The sequence below is a fragment of the Nicotiana sylvestris genome, chromosome 10, assembly GCF_000393655.2.
Source record: "Nicotiana sylvestris chromosome 10, ASM39365v2, whole genome shotgun sequence".
NCBI lineage: Eukaryota > Viridiplantae > Streptophyta > Magnoliopsida > Solanales > Solanaceae > Nicotiana > Nicotiana sylvestris.
The window spans coordinates 154,570,293-154,594,266 of record NC_091066.1 but is presented as its reverse complement, the minus strand read 5'-3'; the positions used below and the strand labels follow the sequence as shown (position 1 = coordinate 154,594,266).

The window sequence follows — 23,974 nt, the reverse complement described above, 5'->3', positions numbered from 1 at the left end:
GACAGACATACAAATCGATCAATTATGCAAAAAGTCTAAATTAATCAATCAATCAATTATGCCTAAACTCCAAATCAGTTGACATAGGATGAATATTTTTGTTTGTTCTACTCAATCAAGTCGCAATGTTCAAATAAGAAACCAAAATAAAGGAAAAGGGAGGTACCCGGCTCTTTCGATCTGGCCTCTGGGCAGTACTATTTGGTAATTTTGCCCACGGGTTTTGATGGGCACCCAAAGGCCACATTAATCAAACATGGTCTAACCAACAATAAAACTGTGTCCCATTTTGAAGTACCTCAAGCTCTTCACGAGATTTCTGCCTGCATGATTTAGTACTTGTATCAAGGTAAACATTTCTTGTGAGTTACCTACTCGAATGCCGCATTGGAGCAACAGTAAAGTTATCTCCGTATGACTTATAAGTCATTTGTTCGAACCGTGGAAGCCGTCATTAATACTTGCATTAGGGTAGGCTGTCCACATCATACCCCATGGGATGCGGCCCTTCTCCGTATGACCTATAAGTCATTGGTTCGAACCATGGAAGCAGTCATTAATACTTGCATTAGGGTAGGTTGTCCACATCATACCCAATGGGATGCGGCCCTTCCCCGGGCCCTGCATGAATGCGAGATACTTTGTGTACCGGACTGCCCTTTACGTTAGCTACCTACTCGTGTTGCATCATAGAGTAGCAGAATTCTAATTAAGTTGCATACCGCAGTTGCCAAAGCTAAAGGGCGCCGACCAGCATTCAGCATGATAGAGTAGAAATCAGCATCAACATATCAATCTTCAATTACCAAATTCAAACAAAAAGAGACGGTTATAGAAGCCTAGCTGCAACTAAACCATTTTTATTGATATAGATAATAATCTCAAGCTAATCTCAAGTTTGGAGCTAAACCTAATAAATAATACTCCTATGATGTTTCAGAGTAGGGAAGCAAAAGCTGGTCTACATAGCAGCAATATGACAAATCCTCAACCAAAATTAAAACAAGTAAATAGATAAAGATAAATAAGTAATCCAAGCTCTGCTCAACTCAAAATCTCTTAGCCGTTAAAGAAAAGGAGCAAAAGCTAAATAGCATCTACTTTGCCGCCTTTGCTGGACCATCGGCGATGGATAGCTTAGCCAAGTTTTCCCCAGTAGGGTTGAGCTCATCCCAAGCTTCAATCCATGTGACCATGGCATCTCCGAGCTTGGTGAAATAGGGATCTATCTTGGAAAGTTTATCCTTGACCTGCTTTGATAGCTCGAGGTAGCATTGTTGAACAGTTTTGCACTCTTTAGGAAGGGTTGCAGCCTGGAAAAAGGGGATGATCTCTTCTTGCCAGAAGATGCCGTTGTACTCCTTTTTGAGGTTAACAAAAGGGTTGCTGGCTTTGCTGTGCCATATGTAGGGCAGACCAGTCTTGATCCCCAGGCCCAAATGATCACATATGACCTACAAGTTTGACGATATTTTATGTCAGAATTCTGAGTTTCAAAATGCTTCATAAAGCATCAATGTTCACTTAAGTAATCTAGCATACGATCAAACCCCACAAAGAGATAGGACATCATAAAAGGCATAATACACAAACAAGATCTCTATTTTACCAAGTCACATTATTACAGGAAATATAGGAAGTAAGAGTACCTTGGTACACCAGCCGGCCCACATATCGTCGTAACGACCAATTGGCTGACCGTCACCCATGAGACCAAAGTACATTGCAGGTCCAATGAGCTCTCGGTCAAACGCCAAGTTCATTCCACACATGGGGAACAAAGTGCCTTTAGGAATTGTCATGACTGCGTCAACATACCTGGAATAAGATATTAATGTTAATTTGATATAGAGCTTTCAGATAATGACAAACTAGATAAGCTCAATCCTACGAGTAATTAGATAAGCTCTAAAATTTGGCTTACGGAAAGTATAAGTACCTTGTGTTCCTCTCATGAGGCTTAACAAGCTGTGTGGGTGCATCGTAGTCAGGGATGTTGAGCCACAGGCCATGAGAAACAGCTGTTGGAGCACCCTCGCGCATGCTGAAAGGGTAGCCGCGGACGAAGTCTGCACCTTCTCTGTATGGATCATACAGAGTGTTGAAGAAATGTGGGGTGGATGGGCACAGGAGGTTCTTTATGTGCTGCTCAAGTGCATTGATCTCCTTGCCAGATGGGTCTTTGGCCACCTTCACATCAGCAGATAATATTTCAGCACGGGAGCAAACGAATACTAAACATACCAACTTTTCAGCACTAGAGTTTCTGAAATCATGGCATTGGAACAAGATAATCAAAGTAGTAGTTTCCAATTTAAGTGCATACGGCAATAGGATAAACAAATTGCCAATTTGTGGGCCTAAGATTGAAGATTCCGGCATTATTATTGAAAATTAACTCAGTCACTTAAAGTGGATTTCATCAACGCCATGGGACCAAGTTAAAGAATCACACAGATCTGGTTGTGGAAACAGAAACGAAGCCTTTGCAACATCAGACCGACAATGATTATCACATGAACCGTTCATTACCAGAAGTGGGGGGAAACATGAAATGAGGTACCATAACTATTGATTACATTCAAACAATGGCTCAACCAGTAGAGAACAAATATAACATTAATCTCAACCCATACAACATTTAACTAAACCACAATGCAGAAAAAAAAAACAATGACAAAGCGTGAAGTTGTTACAAGATCTGGCACCTCGTTTATGCGTAAATATATACCAAAGACCTAGTCTCTATGGTGCAAAAGTGTAAGATCAATTGATATAGTCCTGCATTCAGTTGTCAACCGACATTACTTTAAATAAAAACCATATAGATCCGTGAAAATTTTCACACAAAAACTATAAAAAAACTTACAAAGAGGTAGACAATTCAAGAGACACTAATAAAGAATTACAGTTTTATAAATAGAAATCATATAACATCGAACAACAAACATTGATATAACTGCAGATCAGAAGCTTCCAATCAATCAGATCTGCTATTCTTGGTCCAAAATAAAATCATAACCAAATGCAGTTCAGCTGAAGAGATCCACAACAATTATCAAAACACATTACTAAATTTCCCAAATTGGCTCAAACATACATAAACCCCACAAAAGCCCTAAATTCAATAATTTAAAACCCCTCAAAATTTACCAAGATCCAAACTTTACCTTAAACCCCCTCAAAATTCACCAGGATCCAATTTTTTTCAACCCCACCACACAAAATTCAAATCAAAATAATCCCATAAAAAAGACAAGAATTTTGAGAAAATACTTACAAAGCAATCATCATCAATGGTGTAGATATACTTCTTTTTGGAAACCATGTACCCAAAGCACCTACAAGCAGAATCCTTAAAGGAAATACAAGAAGCTTTAGGACCCAAAATCCTGTTAATATCATTCCTATTATAAAGCTCATAATCAAATCCTTCAGGTACTTTAATGGTTTTTGAAGGGTCACCATCTTGAACAATAATTAAATGGTATGGCTGAAAAAATGGTCTCCACATTTCTAAGAAATCAAGATTTCTTATTGTGGGTATTACTATATCAAGCTCATCTTTCAACAATGGTGTTGCTGCTGCCATGGCTGCAGAAAATTGGATGAAGAAAGATTGAATTAGATTTTTGGTAACGAGTATTGAGGGGTTGTGTCCTATTTATATTAAGTAGAAAGAGTACAAAATAGAGTATGATGTTATTGTTGACTGAAATACTACTTAAATCTCGTCGGTGACTGGCTCTGTGTTTCGGCGAAGTAGTTTACACGTATTTGTACGGCTAAATTAGAATATTTTGATAGTGCGTGCTCCGATCAGTTTGCGCAAAAATAGGGGAGAAATTAAAAAATAACCGGATTTACAAGTGTTCGTTCAAAAATAACTCAATTTCAAAAAGTAATCGAAATTTAGTCACTTTTCGTGTAAAGATAAATTTGAACGAAAATACTATTCAAAATCTGGAAAAATACTCCAACATAATATACTGGAGTTCCAGTATAACTCCAGTCTAATATACTGGAGTTCCAGTATAATATACCGGTCCAGCATATTATACTGGAGTTTGGAGCACCAGTGCTCCAGTCTTCAGTATATTATACTGGAGCATATTATATCAATCTAGCATAATATGCTGGAAGTTCATACACAGGTGCACCGAACTCCAGTATATTATGCTGGACCGGTCTCAGTTACAGCAAAATAGTGGCTTTTTTCATTGACTTGGTAAACGCTAACTATTTTTGAATAACAGTCCGAAAACTGGCTAGATCGTGCTATTTTTACCAAAAATAGAGCTATAATTCTAAGGGGCAAATGACAGAAATAGGACACTTCGGTGCCACTATTAATTTTTTGACCACTTACCTCATGGCCATAACTTTAAAGGGTTATTTGGTAGAGTATATAAGAATAGTGTTGAATATGGCGTATTAGTAATGCTGAGACTAAGTATACTGAGATTAGATATACTTGGATTATTTCTTATCCACTGTTTGGTTTGATGTATTAAAAATCATAATATTACAGTTTCTCTGATGTCTCGCCTTCCTTCTTGGTTATAGGGCTATAAGTGAGTAGGGTGTTTGAAAATAGAGAGGTAGAGCAACTAGGAGTTAAATATTAGAAGAGCACCCTCTCTTTTCTTCGAGAAATCGAGTTCACCCCGATAAGTAACAAAAAGATTGATTAGTTTACCGCATTCATGAAAGCACTTGCTTCTCTGGTGGTCCTTTACCTTTCTAAAAGAGAAGAGTGGTAGTCACAGCAGTAGAAGGACCCATAAACCCTGAGGATCACTCGATCCCGACCGATCAATCTTCTGTCATTGCTATCTCTTGCGTGAAGGGTTGTCAATGCTCTTAATTAAGTCCATCTGGGTCTTCCTTCCATCTTTAAATTAAGGTTTAGACTCAATCGGCTGCTAATGTCATGGTTTGCTATGTATTAGTTACACATAGGATAATACCAAATAGGGTATATAACAAATAAGTTATACGTAGGCTGAAAAACACTATCAAACAAGGGATTAATAATGCCAAAGCTAATACATGTATTTATTTTCCTCTAATACATCCTACCAAACGACCCCGAAGTATATCAAATATTGTCCCATGAGTAACGTTTTTGACTTTTGACCTTACTGGTTTGACCATGAGACAAGTGGGGGTTAAAAGATCAAGAGCGACCATTTTCAAGGTCATTGAATGTAATTTGCTCAACAAGCTTATGAGTTCAAGATTTTAGTCTTTTTAAATTATTAGATTATAAACTAATTATTTATACATATTCAATGAATTCTTAAGATAAATACAAAATTTTAACCAAAACTACTAGTTTCGGCTAAACGCGTAAACTAAATGTTTGACCAAAAGATATCGAAACCTTTTTGATTAAATCAATTAATGAAGATGAAGAGGTAAATTTTAGTCAAGCATAATAAACTCCAGATCTACAAACAAATCAGAAAATGATGCATAAGATGAGATATGGGCGATCAATCTTATTGAGGTTTTTCATTTCTTCTCTCATCAATTGATGGAGATGACTGTTTTACATAATCAATGGAAGATTGTTTTGTCTTCCTTTTGCTAAGAAGATTACAGAGGAGAGGAAAGAGAGAAAAAACCCCCCTTTCTAGGAAGGTTCCCTCCCTATATATAGTCATGAAGTTCTTGCTATGTTTTTGCGTTAAGGCACCTTCATACCATGTCCGTTTTCGTCGTTCCCCGAGTATTATTCTTCGACTTAGGGGGCATTGTGAGTACGTAGTTTAGAGCAAATCATGACGTCTTTCCTTATCCCGCCGTTTGGACGGGGTCCTAGTTGGGTCGATCACAACGGTCAGATTTTGGCCAATACAGTTAGTCCCTCCGTCTGCGGGTCGTCTCTTGTCGGGCCCGGTAGATGGACTATGATTTTTTCTTATCTAAGAGAAATCTGACTAACTACCCTTTGGGTGTGATTTTTAGATTCAAGTGATGCAACGACGCTCTAGAAATGCCCTTGGACCGTTGCGGTCATTTCGGAACCGAAGCATCGTTTAACTTGAAACGTCATTCGTGGTTACCACCATTATGACACACATTCCTAGGGGATTGAACCGTTTCATGCCCTATCAGCTTCAGTTGGCGACTTTTGGATTTCGTGCTTGGAGAATTTATGTTTCTTATAAGTAGATGGAAGGTACCTTTCAATTGGCACACTTCTCTGTCTTTACTTGAAATAAAATTGGGAATCTTCTTTTCTCCTGATACTTTAGATTTTTGACTTTCTCCGGTTAACCAGGAGCTTTTGCTTAGTCTCTTTTTTTTTCCTATATCTCTTTGTTTAGTCAAACCGATACAAATGGCTGGTGATTCTTCTCATGCTGACAAACCTGCCACAACTCCGGTGCCAGAAAACGATGTTCTTGTCACTGGAGGAGTAGAAGTGGTGGAAGATGTGGAGGTTCCGATGGTGGCTGAGATCTTGCCCCGCCCTGGGAGACCATGGAATGATTTCCACAGTCCCGCCGGGGAAGAGCTGGAACCTTCTCCTTCGATTATAAATGCGAAGGGGATTGCACAATTGAAGGCCAGGTGGGGAATCCCTCACCACGTCGAAATGCTACCGGCAGTGGGGGACGGCATAGTCCATTTTGACCGCCCAAGGTACTGCGCGTTCTACGCCTACCCCTTTATTGTTGGGTACACGCTCACTCTCCCTCTCTTAGTGGTAGATTTTTGCTGCTTTTACGAGGTATGCCCGACTCAACTTAAGCCGTACCTATATAAACTGTTCCTCATGCTTCTCAAGTTTGCGGAGCTTGCTGGCCGGGAGATCACTTTGAGGCACATGCTCAATATCTTTGCTCCTCAACTTATTCGTGGCACAATAATTCATATGCGCCACCGAGGGACGAAGAGTCTGGTCGTGAAGATGGATGACAAAGCCAATCATCATTTTTACGAGAATTACTTCTACGTGCGGACCGAGCACCTTGTAGCGGATCCTGCATGATTCCCTGAGAAATGGAACTTTGCATATAAATTTCTATACTTTTGGACGGAATAATGCTCGACCACTTCCCTCTGGCAGTACTTGAAGTTTGTTCTTTTGTTTTTATAGCCGCGAAACTACCCCTTGTACTTGTTGACGGTATCCGCGAGTGGGTGAATGCCATCCTTCCTCATACGTCAGGGGTTCGCACATGGTACTCATTTTAAGAGAAATATGGACGCAAGCCACTCACTGGTGAGTAATATCATTTCTGTTCGCTATTCTTCTCCCACCCCTTTTTTAATTAGTTTCTTATGTGATGTTCGTCGATGTCAGGGAGAGTGCAGGGAGAGAAAGGTCATCCACTAGATTTTCGTCAACCTACATCATCCGCTCGCCCTGCCTCAGTGTTTACTGCCCGATCTTCGTCAAGGGCCGCTTCAGTTGAATCTACAGATGTGGTCGTACGCACGGAGGCTACCCCTTGAACTGAGATTCTGAACCCTGTTACCTACCTAGCGGGGGAATCTTCCCGTGCCGAAGAAGGAGAGGGGCTATCAAAGAGGTGGCGAATTGATTCTAAAATGGCTCCTTCGGCCATGATACATCTAGAGGAAGACCTTCCCTTGACAGGGTCTGAGGCGGGATTTGATGCCATTCCGCCTGTAGAGACAAAGCCAGCCATTGAGTCTGCCCTATCGACGGAGATCCCTGCCTCTATGATTGATCAACAATCTGCCGCAATGGTGGGTCAGACTTCTGAGGCCGCTATTACTATTTTGGACGGGCTTCGTCCTCGGTGCCTGGTCGTGGTTCCTTCTCGGCCGCAGAAAGGGGAAAGGGTGTCATGGTCGATGACTACGAATCTAAGTCTGATCTTAATCCTAATGATGTCAGGATATTTGAAGAGGTTCTTACCCATTCGGTGGTTCATGCGGGAGGCCCGACTCGTATTCTTGAGATCTCATCGGACATCAACCTTCTGGAGATACGGAGGACCTGGTGCCGCAGTTTGACCTCTTGTGTTTTGCTATCGAGAGCGAGGCTCTTCGGAACATTCTTGATATTAACTTGATGCATGAAGTGGCCGCTATGGGCTTGAGGGTATGTTTCATTTTTCTTTCATGTTCATTCTATTTTTCTGAACGATCTGGCCTTAGACTGTCTCTTCGTTTTTCATACATACATGGTGGAGATTGAGAGCGCTCCTAGGGCCAACACTTGGGCCAAGATTATCCTGACGATGCTGGAGAAATATCGATGCTATCGTAATAAGTGTCGTGAGATGCACGAGCGGCTGAAGGTAAACCTTAGTGATCGAGCCCTCGACGAGGAGTTGGAGAAGAGGGATCAACAATTAATGCAAGCTATTCACAGGAGTAACGTACTCGGGGAGCAACTTCGTGCAAAGGACGAAGAGCTTGAGTTGGGCAAAAGGGTTGCTGCTGAGTGTGTATATCTTCAGGGGAAGCTGAGGTTGATGCAATCTAAGATGGATAAGAATCTTATCAGCGTCGAGGCAATGAGAGCAGAGTGGATGGGGAATTGGCCGAGTTGGAGAGAAAGGTTGTCGGGTTGGAAAACATCGAGAGTGCCTGGTAATCGGCGTCGGCGAGGGCGGAAGCTCTAGAGAACACTATTCGCATCCTCCAATCCGAGCAGGAATCAGAGAGAGCGACGGCCACGCTAAAAGAGGCAAAGCTCGAGGAACGTATTGGTGAGATCAATCGGGAGGCATCGACCTTAGGGGACCGGGTCGCTGCTCTTGAGGCCGAAAAGGAGCAACTGTTGGCTTAAGTCGAATCTTCCTCCGCTGATGTTCCCCATCATTTGCACAAGCTTTGGGTTTATGCTGAAGCCCAGCGTGATATCTATAAGAGTTTGTGGGAGGCGGGCAGTGTTCCCGAGGTTGCATATGAAGGAGTATGGGCGAAGGCACGTGAGGCTCGTATTAACTGTGGATATGAACCTACGACGCCGGAGGCCGGTGAGGATGGTGATGATGAAAGAGGACTTCCTGGAGATGGTGGTGAAGAGGGTGGCGGTGATGACGCCGAGTGAAAAAATTGTTGTCTTTGTTCGTTTTCTTTTTTTTTCTTATATTGGTTGTTTATTGCCTTTTCTTGAATTATATTGGTTTCGCCGTATGTAATCTGCGACTGTTTGCGCAGTAGCTTTGTATAAAGAGGAATTTTTTCATTGTCGCACGTCTCCTGTATTTCTTTTCCTGTTTTGTTTTTCATAACTCTGGTGCAAATAAGTAGATCTCTATGTGCCGAGTTCTCGATTCTTAGGGAATTTAGCGCCACACAGATTGAGTAGGATTTCGATGGCAGCTTTAGCTGTCGGGGTGATATTTTTGAACTTGTGTCGAAGCATTTCCCATCATGGTTCGGATGGCATCGAGCACTTTTTTTGGTAACGACCTTAGCCGCAGGGATGTTACTTTCGAGTTTATATCGAAATATTATCCCGTCGCGAGTCCCAGTTTTATTTCCCCCTTCTTTTTTATATATTTAAAATGACATTTTGCCCCGAGGATATTTCGATCTCTCGTCAAAATACTAATCCGTGATTGTTCGATTCGAGGTTGAACTGTGCTCTTTGGCGAAGGCCTTTGGCCTTAAGGTTGTTATTTAGAACTTTCGTCGAAATGGTAACCCATCGTTGCTCGATCGAGGTCGAACTCTTTTTATTTTTGGCGGAGGCCCTTGGCCTTAAGGGCGTTATTTCGGACTTTCATCAAAATATTAACCCATCGTTGTTCGATCGAGGCCGAAATCTTCTTTTCGGCGAAGGCTCTTGCCTTAAGGTTGTTATTTCAAACTTTTTGTCGAAATGTTAACCCGTCGTCGTTTGATCGAGGTCGAACCCTTTTCTTTTTGGCGAAGGCCCTTAGCCTTAAGGGTGTTATTTCGTCTTTCATTGAAATATTAACCCGTCGCTATTCGATTGAGGTCTAACTCTTTTTATTTTTGGCGAAGGCCTTGGCCTTAAGAGTGTTATTTCGAACTTTGTTGAAATATTACCCTGTCGTCGTTCGATTGAGGTCGAACACTTTTTATTTTTGGCAAAGGCCCTTGGCCTTAAGGGTATTATTTCGAACTTTGTCGAAATATTAACCCATCGTCGTTCGATTGAGGTTGAACCTTTTTTATTTTTGGCGAAGGCCCTTGGCCTTAAGGGTGTTATTTCGAACTTTGTCGAAATCCTAACCCGTCAATGTTCGATTGAGGTCGAACTCTTTTCTTTTTGGCGAAAGCCCTTAGACTTAAGGGTGTTATTTCGAATTTTCATCGAAATATTAACCCGTCGTTGCTCGATCGAGGTCAAACCCTTTTCCTTTTGGCGAAGGCCCTTAGCCTTAAGGGTGTTATTTCGAACTTTCTTCGAAATATTAACCGGTCGCTGGTCGATCGAGGTCGAACCCTTTTTATTTTTGGCGAAGGCCCTTGGCCTTAAGGGGATTATTTCGAACTTTGTCGAAATATTAACCCGTCGTCGTTCGATCGAGGTCGAACCCTTTTTATTTTTGGCAAAGGCCCTTGGCCTTAAGGGTGTTATTTCAAACTTTGTCGAAATACTAACCCATCGATGTTCGATCGAGGTCGAACTCTTTTCTTTTTGGGTAAGGCCCTTAGCCTTAAGGGTGTTATTTCGAACTTTCGTCGAAATATTAACCCGTTGCTGCTCGATCGAGGTCGAACGTTTTTCCTTTTGGCGAAGGCCCTTAGCCTTAAGGGTGTTATTTCGAACTTTCGTCGAAATATTAACCCGTCGCTGCTCGATCGAGGTCGAACTCTTTTTATTTTTGGGGAAGGACCTTGGCCTTAAAGGTGTTATTTCGAATTTTTCAAAATATTAACCCGTCGCTGTTCCCAACTTTTTTTTTGGAGAGTTGGGTATTCTCTGGTGAGTCCTAGTTTTTTTTTAAAGTCGGGTCGACAAGCGAACGATATTTTGGTTGTTTTGTAGTAATTTCTCATTTTCCAGTTGAGATGTTTCTTCGCTCATTTTCCCGCGTGGCGCTCGCGTTCCTGTTTGAGTAAACATCGGAAGGTGGACCAACATGATATTCCCCTTTCCCCAATTCGTGGAGTTTGTGGATGAGGGTGGATCTGTAGCGTTGCTATCATTTTGCTTGGTGTTTCGATGGCTGATAGGGCGGTGGCTTCTGAATTCGACAATCGTATTCAGCTCTCTTTCCCCTCCTTTTTCGTGCTTTGGCCCCGCGCGGTTTTGGGCTTGCTTTGGTTGGTCCTGGGCTGCCCGGCGTGTGGGGAGGATGCTGGTTGTGGCTTCCGTTTGCATGTAGCATCATGATCTAGGTTGGCATGTGAGGTTTACTTACCGCTCTTTTGGTGGGCGATCATGTTTACGATTTTTTATCTGGAAGAGACTAGGGAATTTCACTAAAATACCCACAGGCGGCGCCAAATTGTTTGACCAAAAGATATCGAAACATTTTTGATTAAATCAGTTAATGAATATGAAGAGGTAAATCTTAGTCAAGCATAATAAACTCAAGATCTATAAGCAAATCAGAAAATGATACATAAGATGAGATAGGGGCGATCAGTCTTATTGAGGTTTTTCATTTCTTCTCTCACCAATTGATGGAGATGACTGTTTTACATAATCAATGGAAGATTGTTTTGTCTTCCTTTTGCTAAGAATATTACAGAGAATAGGAAAGAGAGAAAATGCCTCCCCCCTTCTAGGAAGGTTCCCTCCCTATATATAGTCATGAAGTCCTTGCTATGTTTTTGGGTCAAGGCACCTTCATACCACATCCGTTTTCGTCGTTCCCTGAGTATTATTCTTCGACTTAGGGGGCACTGTGAGTATGTGGTTTGGAGCAAATCATGACGTCTTTCCTTATCCCGCCGTTTGGACGGGGTCCCAGTTGGATCGACCATAGCGGTCAGATTTTGACCAATACACTAAAGACTAGGTCCGTTCCTGAGTTTGTACACGTCTCATTTAATTTTACCATATAACTCTAGGACTAATTTAAGTAAGATTTAAGTTACATTATAATGAATCTTAATTTCTAAAGGCAAGTTGTTACTATTTTATCAGATTACTTAGATTATGTAAAAATTGTTGAACCTTCGGTGCATGAATACTATAATGTTTCATAAACGGTTTCGTTCGTTTGAACTTTGAAAACATTGAAACGTAGTAACGGCATTAATTCACAAGGATTAAATGTTAATTAATTACTCTAAATAAAGAGAAATTTTGTTGTATAGATAAACAATTTAGTGGTTAAGATATCACAATTGAAATTGCAATACTAAGATGTGGAAAGCCTAGAGAATGTAATTTTCTGATCCCTGTTTTCAAATTAGGAATTCGTTATTTCTTTGTATACTATATAAAAAGAAAATTTAGATAATGAGTTCTTGATCTTGACGAAGTGATTAAATTGAAAAGGTTGGAAATTTAAATCTCTTTAATTAAAAATCTCTTCACTTGTAAGATCTTTGGGTATGTTTTTTTCTAATTTTTCCATATTTGGTTGGCTTAAATATTTATGAAAACATTTTCCTCATCACCTCATTTTTCTCCAAAATATTTTCTCTATCAAATGAATAGAAAATATTTTCCAAAACACTTTTTCAACATTCCTCACCCTATTCCCCATCCCTATCAATCCATACCCACCCACCCCAAACCCCAAACCATCCTTACTGCACCCCATCCCACCCACCCCCACCTCTACCCTCACAAACCCCAACCTCGCCCACCACCCACCCTAAATAGAACTATTATCAAGAGTACTTTCTTTTCATGTTGTAGATAAAGTATTTTTTTATTTCAACAAAATGGGTATATTCTTCTCATAATATAGAAAAAGTATTTCTTTCATTTCAACAAACTAACTATTTTCTTTTCCCGAAATAGAAATGGTATTTTTTTTCCAACAAAAAGAGTACTTTCTTTTCATGATATAGAAAAAGTATTTTGTTTCATTTGAACAAACTAAGTAGTTTCTTTTCATATTGTAAAAATGATACTTTCTTTTTCAACAAAATAAAATATTTTCTTTTTAGTCATCTCGCTCAAATTTTAATGTTACTCTTGTGTGAAAAAATAAAGTAGCACATTAGTTCCTTTGAGTTTGTATGAATTTTGAAAAGAATAATTAAATTCTTGAAGAAAATAGAGTCCGGGGAGAGGGAGGATGAGGGGCAGGAGTGATGGAGTACAGAAAACATGGAGATTTTGGGGAAGGCGGGTTGAGGAGATTTGTCGTAATCTACAATTAAAAAGGCAACCTACATTAATCTTTCTTCTCGTATAATTTTATTCATAAAATTGTTTAGATTTCCAACTAAATGGAAATTGCCAAGGAAGTAAATGGAGGAGATGTTGAACGTAAACAAAAAAAAAAAGGAAAATGACAAATTTTATTATATTAATTGATTTATTAAGAACTTTACCGTGTTTTCCACAACGATGGAACATACATAAACACAATAAAGTTTTAAAATGTTTATTACGATAACTAAAGTGGATGTTCACAAAGAGATCAAAACATAAAATAATATCTTTTTTTAAATACATTCGAGAAAGCTCGCATCATTCTATGTTTGAATAATACGTTTCTTCTTCGTAAGAGAACAAATAGAATTATAACCACACGGAAAGAAAACTTTAACACTTTTCTTAAAAAGCTTTATTGAGAGGTAGAACAAACCTTTTAAATATATGCAGTTTTTTGGAATATAATTTTATTCGTCAAAATAATTTAACTACTCGTTCAATGCGCATTAAAATTGGGTGTACATGGATCGGGTTAGTTCGGTTTTTACCAAAACCAAACCAAACCAACTATATCGGTTTGGATTGGTTCGATTTTGTCGGGGTTTTCGGGTTTTTTTTGTTACATGAATATTATTTCAATCTTACTTTGTTAAAATTATAGATAAAGCTTTGATAAGTGAATATATGTTTAGCAAATATGGAAAAAATTGACAAACATATGATCTATTAAAATATTCTAATGGGAGAATTTTTTTAGTAACGCGTGATAGTTATTTTCTTAGTCGTCTAACAATAATTTTTTCGTTAATTTACACTTTCAGGGTTAATATATGAGAGGATCCCAAATATTTCTATATTTTTTAAAGAAAAATCACTATAAACTCTTAAAAATATAAATAAAATTTATATATTTATATGTCGGTTTGGTTCGGTTTTTTTTTTATTCAATACCAAACCAAGTCAAACCAAACCTAGTCAGGTTTTTTAATCGATTTGGTTTGGTTTTTCGGTTTGGTGCGATTTTCCGGTTCGGTTTGAACACCCCTAGAAATTGTAATGAATATTCTTATTTAGCAATTTTGAGTTGAGCCTAACTAATGTTTAGCTTAAAGCATATATATTTCTATGTATATCGCCTCATATTTTACTTTTGTTTCGTGAATTTGTGATGTTAAATTCTATGATTTATATTAATTTGAAGTGTTTTTATGTGTAGGAATGATTCGGGAGCAATTGGAGGTGAAACGCGCAAGATTTGAGCCAAAACGAACGAAACCGAGAAACTTGCGAATTTGGGCGCCACCTGCCCTACCTGTGCCGCCAAAAACAGTAGCTAAAAATATTGGGGCGCCATGGAGGGCTCCTGGCGCTAGCCAGGGCGCCAGTGACGTGAATTTTCTCCAAATTCGCCCGGGACAAGGTTATTTCGGCCCTAGACCTATCTAACACGTATAAAAGCAAGACTAAACCTATTTTTGAAGGGGGAGACACCACTTTGGAGAGGAAATACACACGGGATCGTGAGGAAACGGAGCATTCTGTGTTTTCTTCATTTTTTTCTAGTATTTCCAATTGATTCAACACTTATGCAATTATTTGATTACATTATGAGTGGCTAAACACCCATTGTTCTGGAGTTGTGATTTAGCCATGAATATTGATGTTTGATATTAGCTTGACCTTAATTATAATTTATCAATATATGGTTATTTCTTCAATTCTGTGATTAATTGCTTAATTGTCTGGACAACAGTTAGGTTCTATTTACTATCTATGCTATGCTTGGGAAAGTCGTGTTTAGATTAGAGAAGAATTGAAGAGAGCACGATCTTAACTCTTAGGGGGAGCGGATTTGTGGTTAGGATAGGAATATACCTAGTCACCGTGCTTAATTAAATATCGTGATCTTAATGCATTCTTAATAGATTGATTTCATAGGAATATAGGCGTTAATCTACTGAGAATAGGTGAGTAGTACTTCGGGAGAAGGCTATGAGAGCATTTATCGATTAATTAGCAACCATGAGTGAATTATGTGAAAGGGAAAGTTAATTAGAACACAATACAAATGGTGAATCGATCACAACCCTGGAATACTTGTCTTTACTGAATACACAACAATCAATTCGTTACTTGATAATTTCGTTATTATTTAGAATCGTAGTATAGTATAATCACATTATTGGACTTTGATTTTAGCTGGATTGAATAATAATTTTAGTGATTTAGTGAGTAGTTTATACAAGTCTCTATGGGTTCGACACTCAACTTATCATTATATTACTTGTCGACTACGTATACTTGCGTGTGCGTTTTGGAGCAACAAGGTTTTGGCGCCGCTGCCGGGGACTTGAATATAAACTACTTTCTAGTTTTTGCTTTAATTGTTTATTTCTTCTAGTCTAACATTACTCGATTGTTGCTCTAATCTCAGAAACTTTGATTGAATGCGTAGGGTCAGAAGCCATGACATACTCAACGGCTTTAACCCTGAACCTGAGAAAACATTTCACAGGAGGTTGAGGGAAGCAAATGATACAAACAATATTCAAGCACTCATTCAATTTCCTATGAACATGGCAGAGGAGCAACATATGGTTGTTGAGGAGGTAGCAATGCCCAGTATTGCTAATGTTACCTACAGCATAGTGAAGTCCAAAATCACTGGGCACTTTGAGCTGAAACAGAGCATGATCCAGCTACTTCATGCAAACGAGCAGTTTATGGATCTTCCACACGAGGATCCACAATAGCATATTCTGAACTTCTTGGAGATTAGTGATACTTATTTCATTAACGGGGTCAATCCAGATTATGTGAGGCTCACACTTTTTCCATTCTCTCTGTTGGGCGAAGCTAAGCGATGGCTAAAGGCAGAACTAGCTAATTCCATTACATCATGGAATGATTTGGCAAGAAAATTTCTGGCAAGGTTATTCCCTTCAGGCAAAACTGCAAAGATCAGAAGTGAGATAGTTGCCTTCAAACATAAAGTAGGAGAATCTTTATAATCAGGGTGGTAAAGGTTCAAGGGGCTACTCAAAGACTGTCCTCATCACAATAAGACGAATGAAGTGTTAGTTCACACTTTCATAGAAGGGCTCCATCCCCAAACAAAAATTGTAGTCGATGCTGCAGCTGGAGGTCAAGTATTGGAGAAAAGTTTTGATGAAATTTATGCATTATTGAACAAGTTCTCCAAAAGCAATCCGGATTGGCAAGGAGAGATGGGTAGGAACATGGTACAAAAATCACCAGGGGTTCTTGAATTAGATGTTGTCTCATCATTGTCAGCACAGGTCTCTATGCTGACCAACCAAGTCAATCAGATGACCATGATCATTAACAAGCAATAAGCCCAGCCAGTGCAACAAGTTCAAATATTTTGTGAAGTATGTGGAGAGGGTCACATGAGCAATCTATGCCCAGCAAATCCAGGGTCTGTATATTTTATGGGTAATGCAAATTGAGGCCAAACAAATCAGTATGGGGACACCTACAATCCCAACTGGAGGAATCATCCAAACTTCTCTTGGGGTGGAAATCAAGGCAATCAGAATCAATACCGGCCTCAAGCACCTCAACAACAATCCAGACCACCTCAGGCTGAACAACAAGCTAGCCTTGAGGAGATTATGAAGAACTTGATGGCCAACTAGCAAGCCCTCAATCAGAAATTAATAGCAGATCAACAAACTTTCAATCAGAAATTAATAGCAGATCAACAAACTTTCAATCAGAAAATAATGGCTGATCAGCAGGCACAAGCCGCAACACTGAGAAATTTGGAGCACCATGTGGGCCAACTTGCCAGAACCCAAAATACCAGACCAGTAGGGGCTCTTCCGAGTGATACTGATCCCAATCCTAAATCTCAAGTCAATGTGGTTACCTTGAGAAATGGAAGAGCATTAGAAAAAGTTCCAAAGAAAAAGAAGAATATAGCTCATCCCCAAGGAGAATTAGTTCCCAAGCCAATTGAGGGGAATGAGAAAGATGATAAAGAACTCGAGCTAGTAATTGGGAATAGGCCACCACCTCCGTTTTCACAAAGACTGCAGAAGCAAAAAGATGATGCTAAGTATAAGAAATTCCTAGATATTTTGAGCCAAGTGAGTGTGAATTTGCCTTTGGTGGAAATTTTGCAGGAAGTGCCTAAGTATGCAAGGTATCTTAGAGATATTGTGGCAAACAAACGAAGACATGCAGAGTTCGAAACAGTTGCACTTACTGAAGAATGCAGTGCCAGAGTTCAGAGTAAACTTCCTCCTAAGTTGAAGGATCCTGGGAGTTTCACAATTCCTTTGTCTCTTAGAAAACAAGAAGTTGGTAGAGCCCTACGTTATTTAGGGGCTAGTATAAATTTGATGCCATCCTCTTTGTTCAAGCAACTCGGATTGGGGGTGCTTAGACCTACTACAATCACTTTACAGTTAGCAGATAGGTCACTAGTCATCCCAGAAGGAATTATTGAGGATGTGTTAGTTCGAGTGGGAAAGTTTATTCTTCCTGCTGATTTTATTATTTTTTATTACGAGTCAGATGAGGAAGTGCCCATTATTTTGGGGCGACCATTCTTAGCTACTGGTGGAGCAGTTATTGATGTGAGGGCAGGGAAGTTAAAAATGAGAGTTGACGATGAGGAGGTCACTTTTAATGTGTACAAGGCACTTAAGCTCCCTAAGCATTATGAGGACTTGTGCATGATTACTATGGTTGAATTGAAGGGAATAGAGCAGAGTCAGTATGTGAATTATAGTGATCCAGATGGGACAACTGAGTTAGAGGAGGTGGTGTTTCCAGCTGAGCGTGTAAAGATGATTGAGAAAAGAGCTAGAGATGAAAGAGGAGACCTTCCGAGAGTGTGCAAAAAGGCTAGACTTCATGGGAGAAAGAAGAAGAGAAAGCGCCCAGCCTGAGCAGAGTAGCAGAGTCGTGTCACGACTATAACTATGGTGCTTGTTGGGAGGCAACCTAACCTGTATATCTTTTATTTATTGATTATTTTTGTTAGTGTCAAGTTTTGTGTTGTTTTTATTTTGCAGAGTAGGGGAAGTCCGAGTACCCAAAGTTGAAGCTGAGGAGCATGTTTGAGCTTAAGTGTGGGGTCGTCCCGACTCTAAAGATTGAGGATCATGTCCGAGCTAAGCCCAAGAGGGTTTCAGGGAGTATTTCTCACCCTTGGGTTAATAATTTTCTCTGTGATCATACATCGAGGACTATGCATAATATAAGTGTGGGGTGGGAAAATTACTTTCTGAAGTGTAATTGTATAAAACTAATTTTTTTATTTAGCTTTTCTTTTAGAACTCGTAGTAGACATAGTCTAGTTATGAAAAAAACGAAAATTGAATTTTTTTTTTTAGAAAAAGTCCCATTTAAAAACACCAAAAAAAAAGATTTTTTTATAGAATAGCTAGGTAGTATTCCTTGGTTTTTCTTTAGGAACCGGTTCTTTTCTAAGAATGTAGCTCGAGCCGGATACTTTATTTATTTTTTTAGGAGTAGTTTAGGAAGAAATTGAGTCGCTCTGAGATATTCATTGACATGGTTGATATTGTCACATTAGGCTATGACATACATTCTATTTTCCGTGTATTTGGTTTGAATTGTGAGGCCTAAGTAAAGTAAACAACCTATTTTGTGACGCCCTTTTTCAGTTGTTTGACTCGTATGCCACATAGTGCAATATTACTTAAATTTCTCAATTATGTGTGCTTGCTTGACATGAGAGTTGAACAGAACCATCTTGATTGAGTCATGTGCAACGTGTGTGTGAGGATTTGTGATTTTCTGTGCTATCATGTGTCGTCTAGAACTTGCCCCTTGTGTTAATTGAAGCGAATTTGTAAGTTGTGCTAATCTAGGAGATGACGTAGGCATTTTCTTGCTTGATCATGGATGTGCTTGTCACATAAAAATAAAATTTTCCGTTGCTAGCTGTGAGCACATGATTTTTTCCCTATATGTATTACTCCAACAAATTCAAAACAAAATAATTTCTTTCAGTGTTTGCAATTTTGTTGGATTTCGTGGCATTTTTTGTTAATTATTTGCATTTGTCTGTGCACGTTTATTTTATTTAATTCATTAATAAATACAAAAATATGGTGCATTTGCATTTAAGATTTAATTTTTGTATTTTTGAATTAATTAGTAATTTGGCGTTTTATAAAATTGAAAAAAAATCACAAAATAGTTCATTTTGGCGCTTTAATTTTAATTTTTCAGATTTTGGTAGTTTCTTCTTTAATTTGGCATTTAATTAGTGGTGGTAATTATTATTTAGAATTAATTAATTCAATGTGATCAAATAATTTGATTAGGAATTAATTTAGGTTTTAATTTTATTTAAAAGAAATAAAAGGAATTAATTGAAAAAGAAAAGGAAAAGAGTTGAAGAAGATCAGATTTTTGGGCCTTTTGTTTAATTTTTCTCCAAGCCCAATTGACTTATACACAGATACCCGGTCGGCCCAGCCCAAACCCGCTCCTAAAAACCGGTCCAGCCCCATAATTCCAAAATGACCCCGTTTTTTAACAGACCAAATTAGGACCGTTGAGCTCTTTTGATCTAACGATCCAGAACGGGGGTTCGTATAATATATATATGTACTAACGCCCCTACCCCCGCATTTCGTCTCTCACCTCACCTCAGAGATCAGCTCACCCAAACCCTAGAGACCACCGCCCTAAATCACCACCTCCATCCGCCGGCGACGAGTCTCTAATCCCGACCAGATTCACACCAAACAACCACTCCACTCTCCTCTTGCCAAATCTCCACTCAGTTTCCATCGAACGTCATCAGAGCCGTTCAAATTTCAGATCAGAGGTTGAATCATAAAAGCCCCAAAGTTTCAAACCGAGGTTCCATGAAAGATTTTAGGCCCAAATCGAGGTTATTCGTGTGTCTTTGATATTAAGGACACATGATTAACTTCGGATTGGGTCGAAATCAAAGAGTTCGAAGTTCTCCATTATTTCTGTCCGATGCTCTCTCTTAGGTAATTTTCCTTCATCTTTCTTTCATCTTTTCTTTTCTTTCTCCCATTGTTCTCTTCTGTTATTTCCTTCTGTCCATCCGTTTTTGCATGTCTCGTCTTAGTTTAGTTTTGAAACTAGTCTCCATTTCTCGTTTGTTTTTTGAATTCTTTAGTTTTAGTTTTTTTATCCTTACTATAAAATTGTGGGCTGAAGGGGATTTTTAGCCTGAGTTCTATGAATTGAAGTATGTTTGGCTGTTTGATATATTTGGTCGTTTGAGTTAGTGAATTAACCTTGAGTCCAAAAGAAAGGGGTCAGCCCAGGTTCAACTTGGCCCACATTTTGGTCTGAGGGTTAGAAGGTGAATAACAAGGGGTTTAAGGATTAGTTTAGGAAATTTAAGGTAGGGTAATCTTATATAACAACCTTAAGAAGCTTCCAGGAAATGGGATGAGGGAATGTGTTTGAAATTCTGATAGTTGATTAGGGGCATTTTAGCTAAAACGAAAATTGAAAAGGGGGATAAGTGCAAGTCTGATTCTCTTAGGGCCACCCTAATGCTTTGCCTATAAAGGCATCTCTATCTTGCATTTCAAGGGAGAATTCAGAGACAAGAGGAGAAAAAATTCAGAAAAAATAAAAAACAGCTAAAATTTCATAAAATATCACTATTCCATTGAACTTCTTCTGTGATTTCTGAGGTTCTCAATTTCTGAAACAATTTTTGACTCATCTAGGGTAAAAATGGACTGAATTTAGGTTTAAAGGTCTGGTTTGAAGTTCGCTGTGGTTATTGCTCGACTGAAACTGGATTTTGGACTGTTGCACATCATTTTTCTATTTAAAAATTGGTTCTGCTGTTGTTGCTTCTTCTAGATTACTCACCCATTTTTCGTTGTTTGATTGTTGCAATCAGGTACATATTCTTGGACTATACTAGATGCAAAGCAAGTTTGAAGTATGAAATGAAAATGGATGTTCAAAGCATGACATCAAATTCTCTGTTTATAATCTAGTTGTCTTTCTTTGAATTACATGGTGTTACTTCCAGATTGATAGTATTTCTTAATCGTTCCATAGTTTAATCTCTGAATTCCTGCCATTGTATTTAACCTTGGGTTGTTGTAATAAGGGAGTTCAGTAAGCAGTAGCAACAGCAGTAGCAACAGTGAAATCACAGCTTCCTGGTAGTCCCAGCTACCAAACATTCCTGAACTACACTAACCTGATTCCTTTTTATCCAAGGATATGTAGGCAACCTCGGAAGTAGGGTGCGGTCAAATCTTTCAAAAATGCTTCCCACGGAGTATTCAAACGGGCAAAAATCGCTCGTATCCGCTCACTTATCTTTGCACGAAAACTCTTCGTGTTTCCGGGCAAAGAGGGGCAGTTGTGAGCACGTAATTTTTGCCCTATATGTATTACTCCAACAAATTCAAAACAAAATAATTTCTTTCAGTGTTTGCAATTTTGGTGGATTTCGTGGCATTTTCGGTTAATTATTTGCATTTGTCTGTGCACGTTTATTTTATTTAATTCATTAATAAATACAAAAATATGCTGCATTTGCATTTAGGATTTAATTTTTGCATTTTTAAATTACTTCTTAATTTGGTGTTTTATAAAATTGGAAAAAATCACAAAATAATTCATTTTGGCACTTTAATTTTAATTTTTCAAATTTTGGTAGTTTCTTCTTTAATTTGGCATTTAATTAGTGGTGGTAATTATTATTTAGAATTAATTAATTCAATGTGATCAGATAATTTGATTAGAAATTAATTTAAGTTTTAATTTTATTTAAAAGAAATAAAAGGAATTAATTGAAAAAGAAAAGGAAAAGAGTTGAAGAAGATCAGATTTTTGGGCCTTTTGTTTAATTTTTCTCCAAACCCAATTGACTTATACACAGATACCTGGTCGGCCCAGCCCAAACCCACTCCTAAAACCGGTCCAGCCCCATAATTCCAAAACGACCCCGTTTTTTAACAGACCAAATCAGGACCGTTGATCTCTTTTGATCTAACGATACAGAACTGGGGTTCGTATAATATATATATGTCCTAACGCCCCTACCCCCGCATTTCGTCTCTCACCTCACCTCAGAGATCAGCTCACCCAAACCCTAGAGACCACCGCCCTAAATCACCACCGCCATCCGCCAGCGGCGAGTCACCAATCCCGACCAGATTTACATCAAAAAACCACTCCACTCTCCTCTTGCCAAAGCTCCACTCAGTTTCCATCGAACGTCATCAGAGCCGTTCGAATTTCAGATCAGAGGTTGAATCATAAAAGCCCCAAAGTTTCAAACCGAGGTTCCATGAAAGATTTTAGGCCCAAATCGACGTTATTCGTGTGTCTTTGATATTAAGGACACATGATTAACTTCGGATTGGGTCGAAATCAAAGAGTTCGAAGTTCTCCATTATTTCTGTCTGATGCTCTCTCTTAGGTAATTTTCCTTCAGCTTTCTTTTCTCTTTTCTTTCTCCCACTGTTCTCTTCTGTTATTTCCTTCTGTCCGTCCGTTTTTGCATGTCTCGTCTTAGTTTAGTTTTGAAACTAGTCTCCATTTCTCGTTTGTTTTTTGAATTCTTTAGTTTTAGTTTTTTTTATCCTTACTATAAAATTGTGTGTTGAAGGGGATTTTTAGCCTGAGTTCTATGAATTGAAGTATGTTTGGCTGTTTGATATATTTGGTCATTTGAGTTAGTGAATTAATCTTGAGTCCAAAAGAAAGGGGTCAGCCCAGGTTCAACTTGGCCCACATTTTGGTCTGAGGGTTAGAAGGTGAATAACAAGGGGTTTAAGGGTTAGTTTAGGAAATTTAGGGTAGGGGAATCTTATGTAACAACCTTAATAAGCTTCCAAGAAATGGGATGAGGGATTGTGTTTGAAATTCTGATAGTTGATTAGGGGTATTTTAGCTAAAACGAAAATTGGAAAGGGGGGGTAAGTGCTAGTATGATTCTCTTAGGGATGCCCTAATGCTTTACCTATAAAGGCATCTCTATCTTGCATTTCAAGGGAGAATTCAGAGATAAGAGGAGAAAAAATTCAGAAAAAATCAAAAACATCTAAAATTTCATTTAAAAATCACTATTCCATTGAACTTCTTCTGTGATTTCTGAGGTTCTCAATTTCTGAAACAATTTCAGACTCATCTGGGGTAAAAATGGACTGAATTTGGGTTTAAAAGTCTGGTTTGAAGTTCGCTGTGGTTATTGCTCGACTGAAACTGGATTTTGGACTGTTGCACATCATTTTTCTGTTTGAAAATTGGTTCTGTTGTTGTTGCTTCTTCTAGATTTCTCACCCATTTTTCCTTGTTTGATTGCTGCAATCAGGTACATATTCTTGGACTATACTAGATGCAAAGCAAGTTTGAAGTATGAAATGAAAATGGATGTTCAAAGCATGACATCAAATTCTCTGTTTATAATCTAGTTGTCTTTCTTTGAATTACATGGTGTTACTTCCAGATTGATAGTATTTCTTAATCATTCCGTAGTTTAATCTCTGAATTCCTGCCATTGTATTTATAAGCACGTGATTTTGCCCTATATGAGAATTACTCCCCAAAAAAAATATTCCAAAAACAAATAAAACAACTTTTTGTTTGCAATTGTTGTGAATTTTGTGTTATTTGTATTGTTTTCATTTTTTGTCTGTGCATGTTTATTTGCTAAATTAATAATAAAAAAATAAAAATAAAAAAAATATGTTGCAT

At 38.6% G+C, this 23,974-nt stretch overlaps 2 protein-coding genes and 1 non-coding gene across 3 annotated transcripts; 1 reads left to right on the top strand and 2 right to left on the bottom strand.

The window, feature by feature from the left end:
- Positions 1-844: 844 nt before the first annotated feature.
- Positions 845-3,821, bottom strand: LOC104222726 (probable UDP-arabinopyranose mutase 1). The gene is made up of 4 exons (XM_009774006.2): positions 3,281-3,821; positions 1,940-2,190; positions 1,650-1,818; positions 845-1,454 (listed from the first exon to the last, which is right to left on the bottom strand). The coding sequence occupies exons 1-4, from the start codon at positions 3,590-3,592 to the stop codon at positions 1,098-1,100; spliced, it is 1,089 nt and encodes a 362-aa protein (XP_009772308.1). The 5' UTR covers positions 3,593-3,821; the 3' UTR covers positions 845-1,097.
- A 12,391-nt stretch (positions 3,822-16,212) lies between these two features.
- On the bottom strand, positions 16,213-16,317 carry LOC138880566 (small nucleolar RNA R71). Its single transcript, XR_011403300.1, has one exon. It is a non-coding gene; the product is annotated as a small nucleolar RNA R71 (small nucleolar RNA).
- A 684-nt stretch (positions 16,318-17,001) lies between these two features.
- Positions 17,002-18,174, top strand: LOC138880143 (uncharacterized). Its single transcript, XM_070159808.1, has one exon. It carries the CDS (start codon positions 17,002-17,004, stop codon positions 18,172-18,174), a length of 1,173 nt encoding a protein of 390 aa, XP_070015909.1.
- Positions 18,175-23,974: the final 5,800 nt, after the last annotated feature.